General features: G+C 41.4%; 1 protein-coding gene across 1 annotated transcript in view; it reads left to right on the top strand.

Annotated features, from left to right (window-relative positions):
* LOC144592239 (paladin-like) overlaps positions 1-21,038 on the top strand; it is an 88,722-nt gene that overhangs the window by 22,153 nt on the left and 45,531 nt on the right. The window contains exons 7-11 of the mRNA XM_078396771.1: positions 3,626-3,701; positions 5,839-5,987; positions 7,695-7,791; positions 11,037-11,141; positions 18,761-18,940. Of these exons, the coding sequence (XP_078252897.1) occupies positions 3,626-3,701; positions 5,839-5,987; positions 7,695-7,791; positions 11,037-11,141; positions 18,761-18,940 (607 nt within the window). The remainder of the gene's footprint in view (positions 1-3,625; positions 3,702-5,838; positions 5,988-7,694; positions 7,792-11,036; positions 11,142-18,760; positions 18,941-21,038) is intronic.

Raw genomic sequence — 21,038 nt, forward strand, 5'->3', positions numbered from 1 at the left:
CGTTATCCCCATTATTATTTGCGCTTGCTATTGAGCCACTGGCAGAAAGAGTTAGGGGGCATCCGGAAATACATGGATATAACACAAAGGACACAGTGAATAAAATTTCTCTATACGCAGATGACGTATTAATTTACATTACAAAACCAGAAATTAGTATTCCAAACTTATTAAAGCTAATAACCCAATTTGGTTCACTTTCAGGATACAGAATAAATTGGAATAAAAGCGAAATTATGCCAATAAGGGAACATAATAAACAGATAATACAACAATTTCCATTTAAAATAGTAAATGAAAAATTTAAATATCTAGGTAGCTATGTAACTAAGATATATACATCATTATTTAAAGCAAATTTCCCCCCATTACTGAACAAACTACATAAGAATATTCAATATTGGAAAACACTCCCTATCTCAATGGTTGGCAAAATTAATGCCATAAAAATGATTTTTTTACCGCAAATATTATACCTTTTTCAGACAATTCCGATATATCTGACAAAAAACTTTAAAAAAAAATTGGACTCTATTGTTAATGATTTTATCTGGGATTATAAGAATCATAGGATAAACAAAAGACACTTGTGTAAATCAAAAATAAATGGAGGCCTGGCTTTACCCAATTTTTTGTTTTATTTCTGGGCAGTTAATATTAAAAATATGAATTTCTGGTTGGAAGAAATAGATCATCAACCAGACTGGTTAAAAATGGAAAAGGAAGATTGTTTACCTTTTGATATTGGTTCGATATTATTTGCTACGTCTAAATTAAACAAAAAAATTTATAGGGAAAACCCTATAATATTTAGTGCTATACGAATTTGGAAACAATTAAAAAAGACATTAAAATTAGATAATTTATCACTTTTTCTTCCAATTGTGAATAATCCTTTGTTTAAGCCTTCATGGGTAGACGGGGGTTTTACACAATGGAAGGATTATGGAATTAAAAATATGGGACAACTTTATAAGGAAGGCACCTTTCTGACATTTCAGGAGTTGCAACAGACTTATGGTCTTCGTGGAAATGATTATTTCAGATATCTTCAACTTAGAGATTATGTAAAATCGAACTCCCAAAATTTTCGAATTAGAAATTCAGAAATTCTTGATGAATGTTGGAACAAACATCCTAATACAGAAAAATTAATATCTTATATATATAATATCTTATTAGACAGTGACATTCCCTCCACGGACTTATACAGACAAAAATGGGAAAAAGAATTAAACCAAGTAATAACGAAAGATACTTGGGAAGAAAGTTTGCAACATATACATCAGTGTTCACTAAACGCCAGACATTCTCTAATACAATTTAAAGTAATACATAGGTTACACTATTCAAAAACAAAACTACATAAAATTTTCCAACATATCTCACCTAAATGTGATAAATGTCAACATTTAGAAGCTACATTATTTCATATGTTTGCAAACTGTATAAAAATTAAAAAATTCTGGGTAAATATTTTTAGCATAATATCTAAAGTAACCAGCACACAATTGGACCCAGATCCAAAATTAATTATACTCGGAATATTAGAATTAAATCAAACATTTAGAACAACACAAAGAAACTTTATTAATTATAGTTTAATAACAGGAAAAAAATTAATTCTAAAATTTTGGAAAGGCACTACGGCCCCCACAATCAAAATGTGGATTATAGAAATGACGGAGACCTTAAACGTGGAAAGAATCAGATTTTCCCTGTTGGACAAACAGGAATTATTCATTGGAACATGGTCTCCTTTTATTGATTACTTAAAGGGTCAGAATACACTCCACCTGCATGTGGATAAATAGCTTCCTGTCAGCTCGCAGCCAGAGAGTCAGAGTGGGCCATCACACATCCACGGCCCTCAGCCTCAGTACCGGCTCTCCACAGGGCTGCGTGCTGAGCCCCCTGCTCTACACCATCTATACACATGACTGCACCCCCGCCCACCACAGCAACACCATTGTCAAATTTGCGGATGACACTACGGTGGTGGGACTCATCACCGGGGGGGACGAGTACGCCTACCGGGATGAGGCGGAGCAGCTGACAGTGTGGTGTGGAGAAAATAACCTGCTCCTCAACACCTTAAAGACAAAGGAAATAATAATAGACTTCAGAAAGAATAAAACGGACATGGTACCATTAACTATCAGAGGGGACTGTGTGGAGAGGGTGGCGGATTTCCGCTTCCTGGGAATCCATATTGAGGAGGACCTGACGTGGAGCGTGAACACCTCTGCGCTGCTGAAAAAGGTCCAGCAGAGACTGCACTTCCTGAGGGTGCTCAGGAAGAATAACATCACTCAGAGACTGCTGTTGTCCTTTTATCGGTGCTACATTGAGAGCATCCTAACATACTGTGTATGCGTATGGTACACCAGCTGCACAGCGGCTCAGAGGAAAGCGCTCCAGAGGGCCATTGACAACGCCCAGAGGATTGTCGGCTGCCCTCTACTTACCTTGGAGGACTTACACAGTTCCCGCTGCATCAAAAAATCCCAGAGTATTATAAAGGACATTTCCCACCCCGGACACTCCCTGTTTGAACTGTTACCGTCAGGCAGACGGTACAGATCTACAAGGACAAGGACAAACAGACTTAAAAATAGTTTTTACCCCACTGCTATAAAGGCACTAAATGTAGCCGCCAAGGAACGCAGGGGCGATACATAATAAGAGACTGTGAAATCGACAGAAGGATGTAGGGTTGGGTGTTTATGCGTGCTATTTTCATGATATTTATTTTAGTTGTTTATCTTTTTTAAAATATTTTACCTTGTATGTATCGTTAGCTTTTAGAAATGTTTGAATGGTGCACTGACTGGCTGACATTTTTACAATTTCGTTGTACATGGCTCATGTTACAATGACAATAAAGGAACTATTCTAGTTCAGCACAGGAACCTGACTAGCACTCGGACTAAAGAATGGATGAAATGCTATACTTTGAAATGTACGAATATATCTCGAATGAAGTTTTTGTTATTTTAATAAATTTTTCCATTCTTCTTTAACTAACTTTTTCCTTATCTTTTTTTTTTTTTTTTTTTTTTTTTTTCTTTTTTTTTTTTCTTCTCTCTCTTTTCTTTCTTTACTTCATCTATTTCTTTAGTTCTATCTAGTTTAAAAAAAAAAAAAAAAGGGGCAAAAGGTATTGGAGACAATATAATAATAATTGACAATATTATCAATTTAAAATTGTATGACTGTAAAGATGTAAACAGGTTATGTACCTATCTCCAATAAAAATTTATCTTATAAAAATTTTTTAAAAAAAATAAACAGAGCATTACAATATGTTTAAATTCAATCTCGTTTTGGCACACAGAAAACAGCATGTGCCAGAATGTAGTTCATTGGATGAATAATAAATAGAAACAGATTGTTGGGTGGACCCAGCAGGCAGGCAGCATTAGTGGAAAGAGAAACAGACTATGTCCCAGGTTGAAAACCCTTTGTCAGAACTTTGTAAGATAGAAAACAAGATAGTTACAAACTGGAGAGAAGGTGGAGGGAGAAGGGATAGGACGAAGTGAATATCTCTGACAGGGTATGGTCAGGGTTGCCAAAAGTGGGCATGTTAGATTAATAACCTGCAATGCTTGCTGTTTCTCAGGTATAAACGACTACCTCTGCCTGTTGCTGCCACTCTGGAAGAAGCAGACTTTGATTCCTTCATTAGTACTGTCAAGGTAATTTCTCGGAATATGAGAGGTGTAACTGATTCCCAAGTGTGAAGAGGTAAATGTATCTCATGCCACTGGTACAAAGAGGATAGAAATTTGCCAGATGTTGAAAGATTAAATCGCACCACATGTTTGTTTTCAAAATATTTAAAAACTGCAACAGATGTTTCAGCCTGAAAGGGAGATTAAAAGCCTACATGATGTTGTAGGTGGTAAAAGGATTGATATCCGTCCAGATGTACCTGGCAGAAGGAGACTGAAACCAATCTGCAGACTGAAATGTGAAATCTCACCAGTTGTCCTAGGATGTAAGAAAGGAAACTGTTCAAAATGTTGCTGACTGAAAAAGTTGGTGTTACCAGCTGCTCCAAACTGAAAGAGATTGATGTTCAGGTGCTTTGGAAATGTGGATCACCAGGTAATTTACCTTCTGTGAGGTAGAAAAAATTCAGGAGAGCTACTGATATTGAAATCCAAAAATGCAATTTGCCTGACATGTTTTTTTATCCCAAAAGAATAATATCAGTATTAAAAAGTTATTTCAGCACAGCAAGAGAGGAGGAGAAAGTTAAGGATGTGATCAATAGAGGCATGTTTAAATGCAGCAGCATAAATTGCCAATGTGAACACCATTCTCACTGTATACATGAGAGTTGTATCACTGTATACAACTCTCGTGTATTCTCTGTGGTCCGGAATGTAACTGAATACAAATCAGGAGCACACTGTCTCAATGACATTATAATTGCAGTTTCGCCTCTGCCTGATTGAGAAAGTCAGTGTACCTGATGCCCAGAATAATGAAGAGGCTTTAAACATTTAGTAAGCTCTTTACAGCCTTCCTATATCCTTCCTTTGTCCCGCCCCCCTGACATCAGTCTGAAGAAGGGTCTCGACCTGAAACGTCGCCCATTCCTTCTCTCCCGAGATGCTACCTGACCTGCTGAGTTACTCCAGCATTTTGTGAATAAATCGATTTGTACCAGCATCTGCAGTTATTTTCTTATATTATATAACCTTTGGCACATTCACTTTGAGTCTTATTACTAATTCTGACTTTGGCATATGTGGTACAACAGAATATTATTGTGATATCATTTAAATACCTCTCGATTTTAATTTCTACTTGACCAAGTGGGCCCAAACCTCTCCTGCATTGGTGCTGCCCCCCCCCCCCCCACCTCATGTTTGTTCCTTTTCCTGCAAACAACCTGCTCCAATCAACTTGTGTAAGTTCCTGCCTAATGCCATCAAAGTTGCGTGCAGGTCTGGTCTCCACATTGCAGGAATGCTGCAATTATACTGTGGAAGGAATGCAGAGGAGATTCACCAGGAAATTGCCTGGATTGAAGAGTTTATGAGGAGAGATTGGATAGGCTGGGCTTGTTTTCCTTAGGGTGAAGGGCCTTCATTGGTGATCTGTTATAAGGGGCATAGTTAGAATAGAGAGTCAGAATCTTTTTTTCTGAGGGTAGGTGTATCAAAAACATGGGCACAGGGTTACAGAGAGCGGAAGGAGTTTTAAAGGGGATCTAATGAGAACATTTTTCTCTTTTACCATCAGAGAGTGATTGATGTCAGGAACTCACTGCGGAGGAGCTGGTGGATCAGATACAATTTTTACATTTTATATGAGATACTTAGACAGGCGCTTGACTAGAAAAGGGATAGAGGGGTACAGACTTAAACTGAGCAAATACAATTAGTATTGATGAGCAAATGTTTTGCCATGGACACTTTGGGTTGAAAGACCCGTTAGTGTACAACTCAATGATTTTTAGTAGGGTTCAAAGAGCTTACACTAGCAAAATGGGATGAATGGCCTTAATCTGGTTGTAATATTCTGTCATTTTAAAATAACAGAATTTTATTTATGATAATTAAGGTGGCTCATTAATTTAAATGGGCTCTGTGCTCCACTAAAACACTGATTTAAAAAAAAAAATACATGCTATGTATTTTTGGAGCTTAATTTACCAATTGATAACTAACTGATCTCAGTTTGAATGAATAGGTGGCCTCTGGAGGTTTGGCCCTTGTATTAAACGATGCACGTTCAACCCATGTTACGTATACAGCAGGCAAATTTATCACTTGCAAGCTTTGGCACTGTTCAATCTTATCCCCTGTTACGATTTTCCAGGACAGTCCAAACATGATTTTCAGGACCAGTCCTAAACCACCTCCTGCTCTACTCTTTAGTTGTCAAACAGGAGTTGGACGTTCCAATCTTGGAATGATAATAGGTGCGCTGATCATTGCACACAGGACGCAATTTCCTCCGATAAAAAGGTAAGACATTTGAAACAACTCAAAATGATATCCAAGCCAGGAAGTGATGATGTTTCTGTTCATGTTAATCAAAGGTCACAAAGCTTTTGGAACATCATCAACAAAGCAGGACAAGAACAGTAAGTACAAACATTTTTTTGAATTGGAGAAGAGATCTTTCCTGCCAAAATTCTCCTAAATATAATACTACCCAGAGAAGAGACTTGACTCAAACGCCAGGCATCTATTGAGTTCCCAATATTGTCCAACCACAATTAAACCCACAGCCCAAACAAGAATTTGCATTTCAGACGTGTAAATGGCTAAGTCGAAGAATAAGGTGAACTTTTTTATTTTGTGAGATACAAGGAACTGCAGATGCTGGTGTACAAAAAAGACACATAGTGCTGGAGTAAATCAGCAGGTCAGGCAGCATCTATGGGTTAACATGGAGAGGTGGCATTTCAGATCGGGACCCTTCAGACTAATTGTGGTGGGTGGGGAGAAAGCTGAGAGGATGGCAGGACAAAGCCCAGTAAGTGGAATTAGGTGGTGTATCTGTGTGTCTCTGTGGAAAGCAGAAAGAGGTGGAGCTGGGAAGATGTGACCCGTAGTGGGATCCCGTTGGAGGTGGCGAAAGTGTTGGAGAATTATATGCTCCAACACTTTCGCCACAGCATATAATCCTCCAACACTTTCTCCACCTCCAACGGGATCCCACTAGTGGCACATCTTCCCATCTCCACTCCTTTCAGCTTTCCGTAGAGACCGTTCCCTCTGCAACTCCCTGGTCAACTCGTCCCTTCCCACCCAAACCACCCCCTCCTCAGGTACTTTCCCCTGCAACTGCAGGAGATGCATCACCTGTCCCTTTACCTCCCCCCTCGAATCCATCCAAGGACCCCGACAGTCTTTTCAGGTATGGCAGAGGTTCACTTGCACCTTCTCCAACCTCATCTACTGTATCCGCTGTTCCAGGTGTCAACTTCTGTACATCGGCGAGACCAAGCGCAGGCTCGGCGATCGTTTTGCTGAACACCTCCGCTCAGTCCGCCTTAACCTACCTGATCTCCTGGTTGCTCAGCACTTTAACACCCCCTCCCATTTCCAACCTGACCTTTCTATCCTGGGCCTCCTCTATTATCAGAGTGACGCCCAGCACAAATTGGAGGAACAGCACGTCATATTTTGCTTTGGTAGCTTACACCCCAACGGTATGAATATTGACTTCTCTAACTTCAAATAGCCCTTGCATTCCCACTCTCTCCATCCCCTTCCCCTTCCCAGTTCTCCCACCAGTCTTACTGTCTCTGACTGCATTCTATCTCTGTCCCACCTACTCCCCTGACATCAGTCTGAAGAAGGGTCTCGACCCGAAACGTCACTCATTCTTTCTCTCCAGAGATGCTGCCTGTCTCTCTGAGTTACTCTAGCATTTTGTGTCTACCTTCGATTTAAACCAGCATCTGCAGTTCTTTCCTACACATTTCATTATTGTTTGATCTCAACTGTGAAAATGTAATTATTTAAATTTAAAAATAAACAAAATAATAGGAATAAAATTAAATAATATAAGAAACAAAATAATGATAATAATGAATTTAATTATTTTATTACATGGCTAATAATGTCCAACAGAGAATTTTATTGAGCAGCCATTGTAAATTCATAACAAATGATTAATTGTTCAGGAATATTTAATAATCAGATGCATTTTTATATATGTAGATCTGAGGAAGAAAATATTTCTCGTCCAGAAAAGCAGTATCAGCTTGTTGAAAAATATATCACCTCCTTTCCCAATGGCCAGAGAATTGTTGAGGAAGTGAGTACTATGCCCTGTGTACTTTTTGTGAGATTACTTCATATTCTGTATCATAGGATAAATCTTATATGTTCCATCACCTTGGGAGGTTCAAATATACTCTTATTCCCCTTCCTACTTTCTCAGCTCAAATAAAAAATGAACTAAAGTTATTATTTAACAAATAATCAATGTTTGCAAACTGAAATTCAATCAGGAATAGATCGGATAAACGCACAGTCTTTTGCCGAGAGTAGAGGAATTGAGAACCAGTGGGCATAGGTTTAAGGTGAGGGGAGAAAGATTTGATGGGAACCTGAGGGATAACTTTTTTACACAAGGGTGGTGGGTGCATGGAACGAGCTGCCAGAGGAGATAGCTGAGGCAGGTACTATTGTAATATTTACTGTAAGAAACATTTAGACAGGTACGTGGATAGGATAGGTTTAGAGGGATATGGGCCAAACACAGGCAGGTGGGACTAGTATAGATGGGGCATGATGGTTGGCAAGGGCAAGTTGGGCTAAAGGGTCTGTTTCCATGCTGTATGACTCTATGACTCTATGACTTTAAATCTCCCTCTGAGTTGTGTTTCAATGCTACAAAGGCATTTACCTTCCCCAAGAAGCTGGTCTAAACTAGCATTAAAATATAGAACATACAACATAGAACAGTACAGCACAGGAATGATCCCTTGAGCTCACAATGTTTGTGCTGAACATAATGCCAAATTAAATTAATCTCATCTGCCTGTACATGAACCAAATCCACCTATTCCTTGCACATCTGTGTGCCTATCTAAAAGCCTCTTAAAAACCCCTATTGTATCTGCCTCCACCGTCATTTCTGGCAATGTGTTCCAGGCCCCCATCGCTTTCTGTGTAAAAAAATAAATTAAAAAAATAATTTAAAAAATTTAAAAACCGTGCCCCACACATCTTCATTAAACTTTTCCCTCTCACTTTATAGTTTGTGCACTAGTGTTGGACATTTCCATGGTTCAGACTGTTTGTCCCATCTATGCCTCCCATAAATGTATATACCTCTATCAAGCTTCCCCTCAACATCCAATATTCCAGAGAAAACAATCCACGTTTATCCAACTTCTCCTTGTAGCTGAAATCCTGTAATCCGGGCAGCATTCAGGTAAACCTCCTCTGCACCCTCTCCAAAGCCTCCACATCCTTCCTAAAATGGGGCAACCAGAAGGAATACTTCAAATGTGGTCCAACCAAAGTTGGAGAGAGCTGCATGATAACTACCTGACTCTTATACTTAATGCCCCAGCAATGAAGGCAAGCATACCATATGCCTTCTTTACTACCCTATGTACTTGTGCTGCCACCTTCTGTGAGCTATGAAAGTGGACTCCAAGATCCCTCTGCACATTAATCAGTTGCACGAATGTTAACACTGAAGCAAGCTTAATACCCAATTCCATGTCTGATTCCTGACATCTATGCTTCCCATCTCTTTATTGGGGAATCTCTGCCCAATCTTAAAAGATCAGTAAGGTTTTATACTCTCTAGGCACAAAAATAATGATAGGTGCTTAAATAGAGTAAAATAGATCAAGTTCTGTGCCTGCAAAGAATGAGGCGAAGACACACAGATGAAGTGAGGTGGGTAGGGGGAATGAGGAAGGGATGGAGTGGTTATGCTGGTGTGGGGAGCCATGTTCTCAGCTTCCTGCTGCATTTTTCTCTTCATAAGATGCCTATTTTCCATGTGTTTATAAAATCTGTAATTAGGGCTCATGGCTGGGTTTGGCTTCTACTGGAGGAGGATTTGGATACTTGTATATTTGGGCAAGGGCTTTGTTGTTTCAGTGTTGTTTGAACTATTCCAGCGAACATTGGACAGATGTTGGGGCACCCGCCTCTTGATATTCTCGGATTTAAAAATCCACACACAGGCTAGAACCAATACAATATCTTTATTGTCATTGTACAAGTACAACGAAATTTAGAATGCCACTTCCATATCGATGCTATAAAATATATAAATAAATCACGGCGAGAACAAAAACAACAAGGGGGGGGGGCGAAGGGAAACAAGGTAAAGTGCAAAAAAGATTCATGCAGGGGTCAGTCAAGCCAGATGACCCTGGTGGCAGAGACAGATCATGGTGGGCTCTCAGCAGGTCCAATTCAGAGCAGCTATAGCTCTAGGGATAAAGCTGTTCCTTAGTCTGGAGGTGAGGGCGTAGAAGGCCTTGTAACGTCTGCCAGATGGAAGTAGTTCAAACAGACGGTGGCATGGGGTTGTGGAGTCCTTGTAGATGCTGGTGGCTTTCCTGAGGCAGCGTCGATGTCCTCCAGGGCTGGTAGCAGTGTCCCAATGATCCTCTGCGCTCTGCTGAAGACCTGCTGAAGAGCTTTCCTATCCGCTGCCGTGCAGCTGAGATACCACACATAGATGCCATATGTCAGTATGCTCTCTGTGGTGCAGTGGTAGAAGGTCATTAGTAACTGTTGGGGCAGACCAACCTTTTTTAGCTTTCTCAGGAAAAACAGCCGTTGCAGTGCTTTCTTGACTAGCACAGCGGTATTGGTGGACCATGTGAGGTCCTCTGAGATGTGTGTGCCCAGAAACCTGAAGCTGGACACTCTCACCACTTCGTCCCTGTGATGAGGACTGGAGCGTATTCCGCACTCTGTGACCTTCTAAAGTTGATAATTAGCTCCTTGGTTTTTGATGTGTTTAGGGACAGGTAGTTCTCTGAGCACCAGCTCGCCAGGTTCTGCACCTCCTCTCTGTAGGCTGATTCATCGCAGTTGGAGATCGGCCCGATCACCGTTGTGTCATCCGCAAATTTGACGATGGTGTTGGTGGCGAATGCAGGGACACAGTCATGTGTGAAGAGGGAGTACAGGATGGGGCTCAATACACAACCCTGTGGTGTGCCTGTACAGAGTGGTAGTGGAGGACAGGTGGAGGCCCATTTTCACTGCCTGAGGGCATTCCATCAGGAAATTCAGGATCCAGTTGCATATAGACGAGCTGAGGCCTAGCTGGTGGAGTTTGGAAGTGAGCTTGGTGGGGATGACAGTATTGAAGTCTGTAAATAGCATCCTCACATATGTGCCCTGACTCTCCAGGTGAGTCAGGACGGTATGAAGAGCCAGAGAGATGGCGTCCTCTGTGGATCTATTTGTTCTGTGGAGAGGAGTGGGAGAGTCTTCCTTCAATATTAAAGACAACATATGTTCCAATGCAAATTCAATGTAATAACTGTCAAAAGAGTTTCTTATTTAAATTTGCAGGTGAATAGCATAGTGAATATCTGTTCAGAAACGCCCAATCTGAAGGAGCACATTTTTCTTTACAAAGATGAAGTCCTGAAATCTGCTGAAGGGTATCAGAAACCGGTAAGTTTTTATGCATTTCTTGGACTTCAAATTATGCACTCCAAACAAGTTGGTGAGATCATTTAAAAAATAATTGGGAATGGAATCTAATCCTTGGTGAATTGTTAAGTTTTAAATTCGTGGTCACAAAACACAAGCACTGAAAAATTGAAGGGGATGGGAAGCCGAATTAAGGAAATCTTGAGTTCAAATCAGAAAGACGCTCTCATGCTAAATAATAGAAAGTATCTTGCTCTGTAATATTGACAAATTTAATGTTTGTCTTTAATTGCCTTGCACTACTCAGCAAAAGGATTCAAGAGAAACATCAATCAGCAAATCCTTTCAGTCCCTTCAAAGGTACTTCTACCTCATTGCTTTCAACAGCTATCTTCATGAACAGGTTTGAAACTTTAATACCCATGTGAAATTTACTGTATGTTATTTGTACAAAACTGAAAATCCAGATTAATTCACAAACAAAAGACACAGTGGGCAACAACTCATCTTGCTTGATATTGGGTGGCATTATGAAGGAGAATGGCAGAAAGCAGGATTGAGAGATAAATTTGGAACCATTCATTTCAACTTGTAAAATGGTAGTGTGTTGTGCACCCACATTTTTCCAAGTGCCCCAAATGAGTGAGGTTCTGTTTTGGGCTGGGGAAGGAAAGTAATTTATAAAGTACTTTTCATGAAACCCACTGAAATGCTGTACCAACCTGTTAAAATGCTTTACTTTTGAAATTAAAATCAGAAAATGCTGGAAATACTTAATAGTTCAAGGAGTATCGACGAAGAGAGAGAAACAAATAATATTATGGGTCAATGGTCTTTCATCAGCATGAAGACAAATTTGAGATGAAACATATTTTAGGTTGCTTCAAAAAGGAATCCTTTCTCATCCTGAATGTTCAAGTTGTTGAACCAGGACATGAAATAACCAGTCAGCGCACTCGCTACTGTACACGTATAGAAGTTCAATAGAATATTAACATACCGAATCTCCTCAAATGTCTAAGCAAGTGGAGATGTTGATGAGCTTTCTTTGTGATTGCATCAATGTGTTGGGCCCAGGACAGATCTTCAGAGATATGCACAGCTAGAAACATAAACCATAATAAGGACAGTACAGGAACAGGCCCTGTGGCACACAATGTCTGTGTGGAACATGATGCAAAGTTAAACTATTCTGATATTCTGATCTGCCTGCACATGATCCATATTCCTCCATTTCCTGCATACCCATGTGCCTATCTAATAGTCTCTTGAATGTCACTATTGTGTTTGCCTCGATCACCATCCTAACAAGAGGTTTCAAGCCCCAACCACTCTGCCCAAAAAATCCTACCCTCGGCTTTAAACTTTGCTCATTTCCTCATAAAGCCATGCCCTCTAATCTTAGATATTTCCAACCCAAGAAAAAGGTTCTGACTGTCTACCATATCTATGCCACTCATAATTGTCTATCGGGTCTCTCCACCATCTCCAGCATTCCAAAGAAAATATTTCTTCCAAAGATAGGGCTCAGAAGAGGTTTATATTCTTCCTGTAATGGGGCAACTAGTATTGCACACAATACTCCAAATGCAGCGTATTCGCAGTCTTATAGTGCTGCATCATGACTTCCTGACTCATATACCCAATGCCCTGACAAATGATCTCAAGCATACCATATGCCTTCTTTTGCTATCTCTTGCTATCCACTTTGCTGCCGTAACACTGTAAATTTCCCCGTGTGGGACGAATAAAGGAATATATTATTATTATTATTATTATTTATCACTTTATCTACTTGTGTGCCGCTTTCTGTGATCTAGGTTCATAAGTCATTGGAGCAGAAGTAGGCCATTCGGCCCATCACGTCTACTCCGCCATTCAATCATGGTCAGACCACATTTGGAGTATTGTAAGCAGTTTTGGGCCCCATATTTCCACCTCTAATTTGCTGGTGTTGGAGAGGATGCAAATTATCCCAAGAATGATTGGGTTATCATATGATGAGCGTTTGATGGCATTGGGCCTGTACTCGCTGGAGTTTAGAAGGATGAGGGGGTGGACCTAATTGAAAATTACCGAATTGTGAAAGGCTTAGATAGAGTGGATATGGAGAGGATGTTTCCACTAGTGGGAGAGTCTAGGATCAGAAGCCATAGGCTCAGAATAAAATGACATACCTTTAGAAAAGAGGTGAGGAGGAATTTCTTAGTCAGGGGGTGGTGAATCTGTGTAATTCATTGCACAGACAGCTGTAGAGGCCAAGTTGGAGATTGACAGATTCTTGATTAGCAAGGGTGTCTGGGGTTTAGGGGAGAAGGCAGGAGGATGGGGTTTAGGGGGAAAGATAGACCAGCCATGATTGAATGGCAGAGTAGACTTAGTGGGCTGAATGGCCTAATTGTGATCCTATAACTTATATACATAACACCCTTGCCAATCTGTGGACTTGGACTCCAAAACCCTTCTGCATATCAATCTTGTTAATTGTCTTGCCATCAACCATATAACCTCTCCTTACATTCGACCTTTCAAGGTACAACACCTCGCACTTGCGAGGATTAAAATCGATGTGTCATTTCTCCTCCATTTCTGAAGTTGATCTACATCCTGCTGTATACTTCGACAGGCTTCCTCACTGTCTGCAACTTCAGAAATCTTGGTGTTGCATGCAAACCTGCCAACCAATTCATCTACATTTACCTCCAAGTCATTTCTATATCTCAAAGACCACAGAGGTCCCAGCATAGACCCCTGTGGAACTCCACTGGTAATAGAACTCCAGCCAGAATAATGTCCTTCCAAAGGAATCCTTTGTCCTCTAGGAGTAAGCCAATTCTGAATCCAAATGGCCGTCACCATGACTACTGTGCATCTTAATCTTCTGGATCAGCCTATCATGGGGCCAAATGACTTGCTAAAATCCACTTAGAAACATTGCCTTATAAAAATGGATTTGTATCTGAAACTGTTGACTCTCTCCGCCACCGTCCCGCCAATGATCCTCAGCTTTTCACTCCTGAATTCGACAATCAACTTGTCGATCTTGCTGATGTTAAGAGCAAGATTTTTGTTCCTGCACCATTCAATCAGATTATCAATCTCTCTCCTGCACTCTGACTCATCATTGCCCATAACTCTTCAGCAAAGGCGTTTCATCAGTGAATTTAAAGAAGTCATTGGAACTGTGTCTGACTACACAGTCATGGGCATAGAGAATAAAGTAGGGGACTGAGCATGCAGCCTTGAGGTACTCCTGTATTGATGGCTATTGAGGAAGCAGTGTTGCCAATTCGCATTGATTGTGGCCTGCCAGTGAGGAAGTGGGGATTCAATTACATAGGGATAGAACATAGAACATATTGTGGCAGTAGCTGTATTGTTGTGGGTCCAGATACTTAATGAGGTAAGAGTTGACACACATCATAACCAACCTCTCAAAGCAACTCATCACCAATAATTACAGTGGGATTCTGATTGGCAAGGTAAGCCAGGAAATGGCAAATTCAATTTAATTCAGATAAGTGTGAGGAGTTTTATTTTTGGAAGTCAAACCAGGGTAGAATGGTAGGTAGACATTCGGGGCAAGAGGAGTGTTGTAGAACAGAGGCACCTTGGAGTGCATGTAGATAGTTCCCTGAACGTAATGTCACGGGTAAACAGTTGTTGAAAGAGGCTATTGGCACATTGGCCTTCATCAGTCAGTGCATTGATGTGGTGATGTGATATTGCAGTTGAATATGATGTTGCTGAGGCCATACTTGGAGTATTATGTTCAGTTTTGATCACTTGCTTGGAAAGATGCCAATAATCTGGAAGGAGGGCTTAAAAGATTTACGAGGATGCTCCCAGAACTTAAGCGACTAATTTATAGGCAGGGTATTCAAGATGGCTGCGCTGCCATGCGGCTGCGGCTCGCCGGCAGTCTGTTTGTCCCTTTTTCTTTTTTTGTCTATGTGTTAGTGTTAGATGTATGTAGTAGTTTATTTTTAGCTGTAATTTAACCTTTCTTTTAAAAAAATCTCTTCCTGGACGGAGATGCGACCCTTTTCCAAGTCGTATCTCCGTGGCGCTGCGGCCTAACACCGTGGAGTGGGCGGCCTCCAGCTGGGATAGATCCTGAGGGCTCCAGTCGCAGGGCCAGGACTTACCATCTTGTAGCTGGCCGACTTTCGGAGACTGCAGCTTTACCTCCGGAGGCTCGACCACGGGCCCTGTGGACTATAACATCGGGAGCTCGCCGGTCCCTGGCTGGCGACCGGCTCCAGCCGTGGCGGCTTCGACCACCCCGTCGGAGGGCTTGATCGACCTGCTTGCATGGCCGTGGCCCGGCGCGGCTCGGCCGCGGGGCCTTCCATCGCCTGGCGCGGCTCGGCCGCGGCGCCTTCCATCGCCCGGCGCGGCTCGGCCGCGGGACTTTTCATTGCCCTGCACGGCTCGGCCGCGGGACCTTCCATCTCCTTGCGGGTCGGGAGCCTCGGTCGCCTCGGCAGAAGTCGAACTATCTGTCCGTGGGAGAAGCATGGGGGAAGAGAGAAGAAATTTTCTTGCCTTCCATCACAGTGAGGGGGTGTCTGGAGGAGTCACTGTGATGAATGTTTGTTAAAATGGTGTATCTTGTGTCTTTTACTCTGTACTGTTGTGGCTGCGTGGCAAATGATTTTTGTTCAATTCATTTTGAATGACAATAAAGGTAATTCAGATTCAGAATTCAGATTCAGGTTGGGCAGGCTTGCTTTTATTCCAAGGAGCATAGGAGATTGCGAGGGTGATCTTACAGAGGTGTATCATCATAACCATAATCATACTTTATTAGCCAAGTATGTTTTACAACATATGAGGAATTTCATTTGCCATAGTCATAACAATAAAAAGCAACAGGACACACAAAATACATTTAAACATTTTAACATGAACATCCACCACAGTGACTCCTCCGCACTCCTCACTATCTTGCTAAGCAGCCAGTTCACAACTTCACACATTTTGTCCTTAAGAGCACTGACAATGAAATCGACTTTTATGTCACTTTCCCAAAAGATTAATTGAGATTGGACTTTCATGACTTTCTCTTTTAGAATGAGAATACTGACTTTTATTTTCATGAACACAAAGCAGGAGCAGGTTGCCTAGATGCTCATGCCTGCCCCACCAATCAGGAAGATCATGTATAAATACCACCAATCAGGAAGATCATGTATGATCCGCTAACACCTCAATTCCTCAGTTTCTGGATGCTCCAAGTACAATTTAGTTACTGATTAATCAATACGTATTTTCTTGTTCTCACCACTATTTTGCATATAGAAATGATATTAGCAAAACTTATAACATATGTTCCCCTTTTCAAACAATCAATATAATAAAACCTCTGCATAGGAAGGAACTGCAGATGCTGGTTTAAACCGAAGATAGACACAAAAAGCTAGAGTAACTTGGCAGGACAAGCAGCATCTCTGGAGGGAAGGAATAGGTGACATTTCGGATCAAGACCCTTCAGGTTCTTCGCTCTCCCCAGCAGGAGGGGGCAGTGGGGTGGGGGGTGGTATAGAATGTGGGACTAATGTGGGATTAGTGTAAGTGGGTGGTTAATGGTTGGCACATGCTCGGTGGGCCAGAGGGCTTATTTCCGTGCTGTGACTTTCTGACTAACAACGCGGGCAGTTCAGAATGGGGAGGGGCTGTTTATCTTCTAAACATCAATTGCCTCCCCATATCCCTTTTGATCACCCATTTTAGTGTTGTAAATTAGTTCCAATGGTAAATGCCAAAACAATGGTATATTTGGATGTGAAAGGTATTTTTGTAAAATTTGTATCCAACCTGTCGTTTTCCATTCCCAGTACCCGTTGGCCTTCTCAGTCATGTTCAGTACCTGGATACGAAGGAAACCTTTCTTCTATAGGCTTTTGAGTGCTATGTTCAGATTTGAGATGAAGACACCTGATAAACCTCTCACTCAGCGCCTTTGTGTTCTTGTAAGTTCATCAAAACCATTAAAAATAAAATTGTTCTTTCAAGTTGTACAATTTAATGATTTGAGCAACTTGAGCATAATTTTGCAACATATTTTACCATTAGTATTTGTGCTGATTTTGGACATCATTTATATTTGTTCTCAGTACAGATAGGTTTTTAAAATTTTGTGTGCTTTTATTCAATATAAGTTAATATTGGCAACAACAGTGGTTTGAGGTTTGATTACCATAATTACATTTTGGTGCATGGTCCCAATTGTGATGTGAGTTGCACCAATAACCATAAAATCAAGGATCGTAATGTGCAGCAGAATATTGAAAGGGAGGCAAGCTCTAGTGGGGGTGACCATGTTGAGAAGGCCCATTTGAGGTCAAAGTACTGTGTGCAGAGGCTTTGATGGGAGAGGCTCTAGTGAGGAGACTGAGTGTTGACTACTTACGATAAGGCAAGGTAAGCTGATGCTTAAACCTCAAGGTAGAAACGGCATTCCGCAGTTTTTGGAGTGTGGGAGGAAACCGAAGATCTTGGAGAAAACCCACGTGGTCACGGGGAGAATGGGCAAACTCCATACAGACAGCATCCGTAGTCAGGATCGAACCAGGGTCTCTGGTGCTGCAAGCACTGTAAGGCAGCAACTCTACCATTGCACCACTGTGCGAGCCTGTGTACAATGGTTGTGAGACTTTCAGCAGTACGTATGTGAGGGCACTGAACAGTTTGCAAATGTTCTAATGATCAGTCAATAGCAGTGAATACCTGTCATCTGTATTCACTAAGGAGTGGACATTGTAGAGTAGGAGATCAGGAAGTGATATTCAAAAGTATATTTTTCCCTGCTGATAGAAAACACAATGTAAATCTAACCTCTCTGCAGCATCTCATTCTCCTTATAACCCACAGTGGGCCGATGAGTACCTGGACCTTGATGAAATGAGTAGTCGAAGACAAATGAAAGTGGCAAACTACAGAAAAGTTTCCAAAATGCCTGTATGTGGAATTGCACAACCAAATCCAGAGGTCAGCAGAGTCATTTATGTTATTATGTAAAAAAATACATTCTTTATTAAACACTCTCAGTTGCTGCTGTTACACTATCGTTACAATTGTTTGTGTGCTATCCAGTCCAGTCATACTGAGTTCCAATCCCGCTGAGTTACTCCAGCATTTTGTGCCAATCATACTAAACATGAGTAGAATCATGGCATACAAAAGTGCAACTATAATGCAAAGAACCAAATGGCAAGAGTGCAGAAAATTGTGTGACAACATTATGGCATTACAGCTAAAGAGAATACGTCCAAGGTCCTCCATGACATAGGTTCGAACATCAGGACTACACCCTAGCTTAGGGAGGCCTGTTCAGCAGTCTGACAACAGCAGGGTAGAAGCTGTTCCTGAATCTGGTGGTACAATATTTTAAAGACTTGGATGTGAATGTAGGAGATGTAATTATGTATTTATGGGAGACACAAAAATTGGTGGTGTCGTGAATCATGAGAAAAATTGGCTCGGGCTACAGCAGGAGATAGATCAAATGGAAAGTTGGGCTGAGTATTGGGCAATGGTGGCTGTAGCATTTGTTGCAAGCTTAGATGGATTTAACAGTAAGTTAAGATAAGGCAGCATGATGAAGTGAGAAGTAAAAATAAAACTCTTGATTGCAGGGATTGCTGCGGATCCTGTCCTACCTGACCGATGATACCAGGAAGTTTACTAGGGTGCTGTGTCTGAACCTGAGAGGGGAAACAGTGCTGGAAGCAGATGGACAAATGTATTCACTCAGGGAAGTCAACAATCTCCAGCAGGAGCTCATCATCCCTGCTACAACAGTGGAACAACTGGAGGTGCGTGTCCTTTTTTGTAAAGTAAATGGTGATTTAAAAAAAAAAAAATCCTTATAGATCCTAATAAGAGGGTTTGCTACTTGTAAACAGGTTAGAAAACAGGTTCTTTAATCTTTTCTAACCTTCACTGTTCTAAGGAGAAGAACCTAATTTCTTCTTGTCTTTCTACAATATTTATTGAACAATACACCCGAGTACCCTCCCTAATTATGAAGACGTCTACACTTCAGTAACAGTATACGGCTAGCATTCATTTTTGAAACCATAGATCTCTTTCGGTCTCTCTCCTGTTCAGTTCAATATCATTCATTCATTAAATTAGTCCCTCAGTTCCTCCAAGATATTCACTCATCTGCCATGTTTCTACCGAGTTGTGAACTTTGTCGGTGTCATTCACTAAGATCTCGCTGACTTTCATAGTCTCCAGGGTAAGAACCTACTGTTTTCAGGAATTCTTTTTAAGGAGTTGTTCTCTGTCTCTGATGAGCAAAGGCCTTAAGGTTAGATAAACAATATCAAGTTTTGTGATGTGTGATCATTAATCTGATATGACTCGATGTTTATCTAAAACTACCTCATTAGCTTGGCTGCAGAACACAAATTCAGCCACTCTGAATTGACTCATTCAATCTCACTGAGTCGGAAGGAACTGTAGATGTGTAGGAAAGAACTGCAGATGCTGGTTTAAATTGAAGATAGATACAAAATGCTGGAGTAACTCAGCGGGACAGGCAGCATCTCTGGAGAGAAGGAATGGATGATGTTTTGGGTTGAGACCCTTCAGACTGGTTCACACCAGTCTGAAGAAGGGTTCAGACCAGTCTGCAGAAGGGTCTCGACCCGCAACGTCACCCATTCCTTTCCAGAGATGCTGCCTGTCCCGCTGAGTTACTCCAGCTTTTTGTGTCTATCTTCCATTCAATCTCACTGGTGTATAAATCATAATTATGAGTAGTGATTTCTCATTCAGATCTTAGTGAATGACACCGACAAAGTTAGCGCATGGAAACAGATCCTTTGGCCCACTGAGTCTATGTTGATCATTGGTCATCCATTCACACTAGTTCTACGTTATCGCACTTTTGCATCCACTCCCTGCACACTAGTGGCCGTTTACAGAAGCCAATGAACCTACAAATCGTATATCTTTGGATGTGGGGGAAACGGAAGCACCCGGAGGAAACTCACTCAGCCACAGGGAGAAAGTGCAAACTCCACATACGCAGCGCCCAAGGTCAGGATTGAACCCAGGTCTCTAACGTTGTGAGGCTGCAGGTCTACTAGCTACAACACTGTGGATGTGGAAGCAATCATCTTTTGATGGTCATGAGAACCATGACTTCTAATGTACATGGAAATAAAGTGGTTACCAGGATGGGTGGATGCATTGTAATAATGTAGACCTGATAATAAGTTGAAAACCTATTCCATGATCTTGTAGCTTGGGCTTCAAAGAAGAAATTTGTTGCTTTTTGTAACTCACCTAGTTAGTGGTGGACTTTAGGAGGAGAGGAACACCCCTGTCTCCATCAAGAGTGTGGATGTGCAGTTTACCAAGGAGTACAAGTACCTTGGAGTTTACCTGGACAGTAAACTGGACTAGGCCAGGAATGTTGAGGCACTGTATAAGAAGGGACAGAGCCATCTGTACTTTGTGAGGAGGCTCTGCTCTTTTAATGTCTGCAGTAAGATACTGCAGATGTTCTATCAATCGGTGGTGGCCAGTGCCATCTTCTTCGCTGTCGTGTGCTGGGGTAGCAGGGCGAAGGCCACGGACACCAACAGAATTAACAAGCTCATCAGGAAGGCTGAATCTGTCCTGTTGTGGAGTTGGATTCACTGGAGATGGTTTTGGAGGGGAGGAAGCTACTCAAATTGCGGAGCATCTTGTACAATGCAGTTCACCTCCTCCATGACACACTGGTCAACCTGAGGTGTACCTTCTGCAACAGACTGGTTCCACCAAGATACAGCACAGAACGCCACAGGAGTTCTTTTTTCCCCCCTGTGGCTATCAATCTGTACAAATGCTCCCCCTTCCATCGTGGGGTTGACTGACTCCCCTTCAATAGACAATAGACAATAGACAATAGACAAT

This window comes from Rhinoraja longicauda, chromosome 3 (assembly GCF_053455715.1).
Source record: "Rhinoraja longicauda isolate Sanriku21f chromosome 3, sRhiLon1.1, whole genome shotgun sequence".
In the NCBI taxonomy this organism is placed as follows: Eukaryota; Metazoa; Chordata; class Chondrichthyes; order Rajiformes; family Arhynchobatidae; genus Rhinoraja; species Rhinoraja longicauda.